This window comes from Lontra canadensis, unplaced genomic scaffold (genome assembly GCF_010015895.1).
Source record: "Lontra canadensis isolate GAN:19392208 unplaced genomic scaffold, GSC_riverotter_1.0 scaffold571, whole genome shotgun sequence".
NCBI lineage: Eukaryota > Metazoa > Chordata > Mammalia > Carnivora > Mustelidae > Lontra > Lontra canadensis.
The window spans coordinates 21,953-30,105 of NW_022631558.1; the positions used below are offsets into that span (position 1 = coordinate 21,953).

The 8,153-nt window shown below is 56.3% G+C and overlaps 1 protein-coding gene across 1 annotated transcript; it reads left to right on the forward strand.

The window, feature by feature from the left end:
• Nucleotides 1-442: 442 nt before the first annotated feature.
• Nucleotides 443-7,702, forward strand: LOC116863128 (mitochondrial import inner membrane translocase subunit TIM16). Its single transcript, XM_032850625.1, has 5 exons — nucleotides 443-551; nucleotides 5,353-5,437; nucleotides 6,476-6,612; nucleotides 7,016-7,081; nucleotides 7,534-7,702. Exons 1-5 carry the CDS (start codon nucleotides 549-551, stop codon nucleotides 7,618-7,620), a joined length of 378 nt encoding a protein of 125 aa, XP_032706516.1. The 5' UTR covers nucleotides 443-548; the 3' UTR covers nucleotides 7,621-7,702.
• Nucleotides 7,703-8,153: the final 451 nt, after the last annotated feature.

An 8,153-nucleotide genomic window follows, 5' to 3' on the forward strand; every position in this document is an offset into this window, starting at 1 on the left:
GGCGGGGTGGGCCTCATTGAGGAGGTGACATTTGAGCAAGAACTTGAAAGAGATGTCCTTTCCAGACAGAAGGAACCTAGAAGGAAAACCGTTTTTGAAGTTTTCGGTTTTCTTACATGTTTGTGAGACTTCGGCACCCTACTCATGTTCGTGGGGTGTTTTATGTTTATTGCATATCCTTTAGGACGAAATATTTTGCCAAAACAAGGGAAGAAATTGCCCCGCATTTGCCCGCATTTGACAGATGTATTCATTCTGTCGCATCTAGCACCGCCGGATAAACAGGACGGCCACCTGGGGTCCTGGGACCGCCCATCGCCCGCCCCCGGTCGTCTTCTAAGCCGGAGTCCGAGGCCGACTCCGCCTCGGACTCCGCCCACTGGTTACATCGTACACACGCCCCGCCCCCTGGGGAGGAACAGTGCGCATGCCTAGTACGGCGTCACGCATGCGCTCTCTCCCTTGACCTCTGACCCGCCGGCCGCCCTTGAGTTGGAGCGGTGGGGCTAGGAAGCCGGAGCCTGCGACTCCGAGGCGGAGCGGCCACCATGGTGAGCCTCGGGTAGGACCCTGCTGGGCGGTCAGGGAGGCTGTTTCGGGGCTGGGGCCGGGGCGGCGAGCTCCGGCCGGGCTGCGGGCGCGGCGCGCCGCCTACGTGCCCGGGGGGAATTGGGTCCGGGGGCGTCGCACCGGGAGGACTGCGGCGGGCCACAGAAGGCAGGGCGGACCTGGCCGGCCTGAAAATGCCCAGCAGAGGCGGTCGCCATGTGCGCACAGCCCCCGCGCGGGGACCTGGCCCGGGAGTCCCTGCGCAGGCTCGCAGCCAGTTGGTGGTATCGCCCTGTTACTGTCCCTCTTTGAAAGCTGACGAAACGGGCTCTGAGACTTTGCCAAGAAAGGAGCACACCCGGGGCTTGACCAGGCCCCGCGACACCGAAAGCTGAGCGTTTCTGCGGTACCATTGGCACCCGGAACCGGTCCAGAGACCTGGGCCGGACTGGCTGCGACAGGTCACCTGGGGACCCTTTAAAAATGCAGTGTCCTTAGTTCTGTCCACGGAGGTTCTAGAAGTCCCCCCAGGTGATTGAAGCAGTCGGTTTGGGGAGCCACTTCCTAACCAGTAGTAAGGATACTCTAAGAGCTTGCAGGTGCCATGCCCTGAGCTGAGGCCTTATGTGGGTTCTCTCATTAATGCTTATGAAATTCTGATGGTCCTTGTTCCCTTTTCACTGAGAAGGACTCTGAATGCCAGGGAGTTTGATTCCTCCAGGGTCATTTCATCCAGTGGTGTCATTCGAGTGCTGACATGTTTTTGACCTACAATGAAGCCTTCAACCGGGTCCCTGTCATGCATTCCTGCGTGTCACTCTGAGCCACCCTCAAGGGCCAGATAAAATGTTGCTCTCGAGGAGTTTGTATCCTAAAGGGAGAACTGGGCAAGTCTGTAAAATATGACAGCGTGGTAATAGGATAAGATAGTGTTCTGAGATGGTTTCACTGGGGTGGGGAGCGGTACCATCTTGGAGGAAGTTGGGTTTTGACAGTATGAGAGTAGTAGGGAGGGCATTCAAGGTTAATGGGTATGGTGTTGGGGGGGTGATAAAAATGTTCAGGAACTAGTGATACTGTACTTTTTAGTGTATTTACAGAGTTTGTGAATACACTAACATCACCGAATATTTGAGAAGAGTGACTTGTGTGTGAATTGGGAGACATCGGGGTAAAAGTAGTAAGAGCTGATTTAAAAGTAGGTGGTATGGCTGCAGGGCAGAGAGAGGTGAGGGGAGAGAAAACCAGAGAAGTTGTTTGTAGTTAGAGCTGAGGATGCCCGCCTAAGAAGTGGACTGAATTCGTAGGCAGTGGCTGTGGAGAGTTGTGTGGCGGAAGCCCTCCAGCAGAGGGAGCGGTAGGAACAGGAATTTGGAAACCCTGTCTGGGGGCATAGAGTTTTTGCCCATGGTGAGCTGGTTGTCATATTCATACAAATGCCAGTCGGGCTGCCGTGCCAGCCATAGGTGGGGGCCCCAGGCATACCATGGTCCTGACTGTTCTCCTGCCTAGTTGTGATGCCAGAGGCTGTTTGCAGGGGCTCTGGGTGAACAAAGCCCCCTTCCTACCTCAGTGCATCCTTGAGAAGGAGGTTAGGCTCGGTGGCAGTCTCTGCCCACCGGCCCAAGAGCCTAGAACTGGGCTTTGAAGGGAACATTGCACATGGGTCTTTCTGAAAGCCAGGCTCCTTTCTTGATGCACTTAACATGAGAAGCCACATTCCCAAATGTCCCCCAGTGCTTGCCTGTGCTCTTCTGCTCTGGTCCTGAGTTGGATGCCGTGTCAGCTGGTTGTTCTTGTCCAGGGTCTTCAGGCCCAAGTGTCAGTGGACTATGGGATGTTTTGGGACTATCTAGGAGAGGCCTCAGCTAGTGGCAGTCTTCCTCACTCCTTGTCACTAGAGAACTCTGAGCATGGCTGATCCGCAGCTGGCGCCGGGCACTGAATGAGCGGATGATCTCTAGACCAGCAGGGTCTCGTTCAGAAGTGAAGGTTAAGGTTGGGCTGCTTTGAACCTGCCAATGACTGCCTGGTTGGTTTTACGTGGATTGCCTCCTGAGGAACTTGCAGCCCTCCTGTGAGGAAGGTATTATTTTCCCCAATTTGCAGATGAGAAAACTGAGGTTCTGAGTGGTTGGGTAATTTGCCCAGGGCCACACAGCTAACTAGAAAACAAGCCAGGAGTCCAGGTTATAGCTCCAAAGCAGCCTTCTCCCTCCTCTTCCACACTGCTTCTCACTGCCCTTGGCACATAGCTTGGTTTTTTGCAGCCTTCTCCCCTGAGGAATCAGCGGATATGTCAAATGAGTTGCCTCATTGGGAAAAGCTGTTACTCCATAGTGTCTGACCTTTGTTAAGTTTTGTGAAACAAAGAAGTGTAATAGATGAAAAGCAACGTTTATTGAGCACCTACTATATCATCAGGTTCTGTGCCAGACACTTTACAAGCATTATCTAATTGAATCCCTGACAGCCTTATTGTTGGGCACATTTCACAGGGGAGGAAACAGGCTGAGGGAACCTGAGAGTTTGTGTCGGGCACACAGCTGGAATTTGCACACAGGTGATTCCAGAGGTCACCTATATGACCACACACCATACTTCCTCCCCTAGAGAGGCCTCAGCGGGCCAGCCAGGCAGCCCGCTTAGCCAGCCGGGATGGCCTCTGAAACTGCAGGCCCCCCCGAGCCACTGTGCAGCCGTGGCGCTCCAGCAGTGGGAGTGACTGGGCCGCAGTGGTCTGAAGTCTGCCGTTGTGGCTGGGGAGCTGCTCCTCTACCTTCTCAGTAGTACCTTCTCAACGTTCATTACTGAGCAGCAGCCACTGCTCCGGGCAGAGGTCAGTGGGCAGTACCAGCCACAGCTGTGGGGCTGCCCTTGGGCGTGTGGCAGCAGATGAACGGATGGTCTGAGGCCTAAAGGGTGTGCAGGCCGAGGGAGCCCTCTGAAGCCACCTACGGGCCTGTCACTCTCTCCATGCCCCAGACAGGACCAGCAGTCCATCCAGGAACCTCCTCTCCCACTCAGGAGGGGCTTTGGGCATGGAAGGAGATGTTAGGCAACTTCCCAACCTGCAATGTGCCCCGTGTTTGTCTTGCCACCCACAGCACAGCTGGCTGAGGCCCTGCCCCCTCCCTTTGATCACTAAAGAGTCCTCACTGAGCTTTGCTTTCTGGTGTGAAATACAGGGCTTAGGAAATTTCTACTTAGTTGTGAAATCCAACCCCACTTCCATTTATTAATTACTGCTAGCGTCCCAGAACCAACATCCCACTCCGCCCATAAGGGCAGGTTCATTGGAAGCCAAACCAGGCCAGTTCGGGAGTCTGGATTCCACTGGAATCTGACGAGCCCCTCTTTGGCCTTTGGGCTGGGTTCTTGGTCCTGGTCAGGTTGCTCACGTGCTCTCCCTGCAGGATCCTGTGTGGGGTGGGCAGCCTGGAGATGCCACGGCAAACAGCGCCAGTTTGGGGTTTCCTACCCACCTTCCCCTTGAGGACTAGCCATGTCCTCAGGCTGATCATAAAACCTCTCTGTGCCTTGGTGTCTTGAATTTTGCCGTTGAATAGCATAGTAAATAGAATACGGTGACTGGCACCCAGGCTCGGTTGATACCTGTTGAGTGACAACATCTGACGACAGAGGAGTGCAAAAAAGAGAAAGGGAAGCCACAGGAGGGTGCCCGTGAACAGTGTCGACCTGCAGTGAGTGCTCTCTGGGTCCTCCGCGCACCCTGCTTTGTGCCATCGCACACACAGGGCCCAGGGCCATTTCCACATGTGCTGTTTGTACGTAATCTCTGTTCTCAGTCAGTCTGTACAGTTTCCTGTCTCAGCCATCTTTTTAGCCTTAACCTCTAACGACCTTACACGTCCCCTGTGCTCTGGGTTGCTCCCAGGACAACCTTTACACTTTCTCCTGTTGGGCTCGCCCTGGTCCCACTGCCTAGAAAGCCCCGATACTCCCTTTGTGATTCCATCTGCCCTCAAAATCCAGCCCAGGAGAGATATCTTTTCCCTGAGTTTCCATCTCATCTTGAGGCTTTCTTCCATGGCCTTTCTGTCCTCCTGGGCGTGGTTCATGAGACTCTTCTGTACTGGGTTAGAAAACCGTGCTGCGCCAGTGTAGACGCTTCCCCATGGGGGGGTCAGTGTGCAGGAGCTCCGAGGGCACGGCTGGCTTCCGCGGATCCTTGTAGGCCGGGTGCTGAGCAGAGCTTAGCGGAGTCTGCACGGGCTTGAACCAGTGGAGGAGCTGGTGGCCAGTCCTGTTCTCCCTCAGCGGCTGGCCCTCCGTATCTTTGCCTCATACCCTGCCCCCCCCCCCCGTGGGCTTTTTGCTGCTTGAAGGTGGAGAGTCTTGTTCACTTTTGTTGTGTTGATTGGAAGGGTGGTCACTAGTCTTGGGAACCGAGGTGGCTCCCGGCTGGTTGAACAGAGGTGGGAGCTGCCAGTCTCGGGAGCTCAGAAGGGACGTGCAGGGCGAGTTAATGGTCTGGGCACAGCCTCTGGGCCCTGCAGCCCCATCACCTCAGCTCCTCCCCTCCTGTGTGAAGGCCGTTGGTGGGGGGCGGGGGGCTTCCTGTCTGTCCCTGGGGACTCCCTCGGGTTCACCCCCAGCCGTCTGTCCGGTGAGCCCCTGAACCACCCAGAGCAGAGGCTCTTTCTCAGGGTATTTGGAACAAGTCACCTGTGACTGCTGCTCTGTGCTTCATCACCTCCGAGACCTTGTCACTCGGAAGCCTTTTCCAGGGTCCCATCTCTAGAATGCAGCCTGCTAACCAGGTCCCTGCTTTGTCCACAGGCCAGGTACCTGGCCCAGATCATTGTGATGGGGGCGCAGGTGGTGGGCAGGGCCTTCGCACGAGCGCTGCGGCAGGAGTTTGCAGGTAAGGCTGGGGGGTGCTGGCCGCTCCTGCCCAGGTCACATTTTCCCGTCTGTGGCCGCTCACCACGGGCCCACAGTGAATGCAGGGACCTCAGCAGCCTGGGGCATTTCCCGGGGATGGGGGACATCATTGGATTTTGGGACATTCTCATGAAAGGGAAACTTGGGGGGCGGCTGGGTGGCTCAGTGGGTTAAAGCCTCTGCCTTCGGCTCAGGTCGTGATCTCAGGGTCCTGGGATCGAGCCCTGCATCGGGCTCTCTGCTCAGCAGGGAGCCTGCTTCCTCCTCTCTCTCTGCCTGCCTCTCTGCCTACTTGTGATCTCCGTCTGTCAAATAAATAAAAATAAATAAAATCTTTAAAAAAAAAAAAGAAAGGGAAACTTGGTTGACGTGAACGTGGAGGCAGGAGGTGGCAAGCTGGCTCACCTGGCCACCTGTTTTTGTAAACAGTTTTACTGGAACACAGCCCTACCCTCTGGTTGCTTACAAGACAAAGTCACGTAATTGCAACACAGACTCTAATTGCTCTGCCAAGCCTAAAACGTTTATTCTTTGACCCTTTAAGAAAAAGTTTGGTGGCTTCTGATTCTAGGGTCACTGAAATGGAAAAGGTCACCTGAGCCACTTGCTTTGCCGTCTAGGTAACTGGTGGGCGGCCAGGTCTCACCTGAGCTGTTATTACCTCTTCCTCCTTACAGCTTCGTCCTGCTTCCCATTGTAGCCTAAAGCTCCCCAACTTGCTGTCACTTGGGATGAGGGGTCAGGGGAGAGGGGAGGGACAGGGCCATCTCATGGTCTTGGTTGGCACCAGGTACCAGGGTTGGGGACCAGAACCTGTCCCTGTCCTCCAGTGGGCTCAGTCTTCACTTCAAAAATTCCCAACCCACCCTCCCAAAATATCCACTCCTGGAGAGGGGTGTACCCCGTTCCTGCGCGTGTCTTCTCCCATGCCAACTGGCAGGCTGTGCTGCCTACGTGGAAGGCTCAAGGGAACCCTTGGGCCTCTGAGGGCTGAGCACTCACCAGTGTGTCCACACAGCCAGCCGGGCGGCAGCTGATGCGCGAGGACGTGCTGGACACCAGTCTGCAGCTGCTTCTAACCTGTCCGGCCTCAGCCTCCAGGAGGCCCAGCAGATTCTCAATGTCTCCAAGCTGAGCCCTGAGGAGATCCAGAAGGTGAGACTGCCAGGCTGGCTCGGAGGTGGGTCTTGCCTGGGCAGACCAGAATGGCGGGCTGAGGGGCCGGGCCACCAGGATCAGGAGGAGTGAAGGTGGCCCGGCAGAAAGAGGCGGGTGTGGAGGCTGTGGCTGCAGCCAGCTTGGACCCCAAGTAGTGGGAGCTGCTTGTCACTCCATTTTTAGGCCCAAAGCAGGCAGTGGCACAGAACTCCTTCCCCCTGTGGGCACCTGTCCACTTCTCTGTCCCCTAGCAGTGACAGTGGCTTCCGGGGTTGCATAGGGGGACACTTGGGGCGTCAGGGTTGAACCCTCTGGCTTTCCTTCTTTGTCATTTCCCAGCTTCCCCTGCCTCTGTAACCCAGACACCGCACACCCTCTCACCGTCTCCCCTCCTCTGCAGAACTACGAACACCTATTCAAGGTGAATGATAAGTCCGTGGGTGGCTCCTTCTACCTGCAGTCCAAGGTGGGTGCTCTTCGATGCTGGGAGGAGGGCACGCAAGGGGGCCTCTTCTCACTGGGGCCCCTCATTTCTAGGCAGTTCAGAACTTGGCAGGCAGGAAGTTGTGCCGGGCCCTTCCTTGGTGCCCTAGCCTCAGGGAGTATCCCCTAAACTGCCATTCCCTCCAGCTGCCTCAGCTCCATGGGGCCTAGCCGCTTGGGCTGAATTGCCTGGGCCCTGTGTCACCCGGACAGTGGCCCTCCCAGCAGCCATGGCTTTGAGGGAACAGGACCACTAGCTGATAGACAGCAGGGTGTGCCTGGGCCCTGTCCCCCCTGGGAGTGCTGGGCACTGATAAAGGAAGCACTTGTGTTTCCCAAGCTGTTAGCTTAGACATGCCCGCTGCTGTGCGGGGCCTGGGAAGGGCAGAGGTCCATCCCACTCACTGTCCTGCCTGGTTCTAATTCCTTCCCCAGGTGGTCCGAGCCTGGGAGCGCCTGCAGGAGGAGCTCAGGATCCAGGCCCAGGAGAACAGAGAGAAGGAGCAGATGCCCAAAACGTGACCGCTCAGCTCGCCCCACTGCACCCTACCCACCTCCTTTAATTTATAGTTTGGTAATAAATGTCCTTTCTGCATTTCTCAATGCACACATCCAGATTCCAGCCAGTCCTGCCCTCCTGGTGCCAGGCCCCTCCTGCAGCATCAGTGTCCTTAGGTCTCCCTCACCCTTCCCAGGAGGTACAGAGCCGTGCACCCCCGGCTCTGCCACAGGCCGCTTCTCCCTGAGCAGGGTTTCACGCTAGCATCTCTGGAATCTGGGTGGAATGTTCCAGTGCCGCCAGGAAAGAGAAGCCTTCACCAGACTCTCATTGGACCGAGGCCAGGGAGTTGTGTCTCCCTCAGAACGAAGGCTTCGCTCACCAAAGTCACAGCAGGTAGTGGCAGGGTGAGGACCTGAACCCATGATACTTATCCAGAATCTTCTCTCTGCTCCCTCAGCACTTGCCCCCTCCCAGCTCCCAGCAGTAGACCTGGCAGTAGTGGCAGCCGCAGGGTTGGAAGGAAGCCCTGGAATGGGGTCTCTGGGTGCTCCCT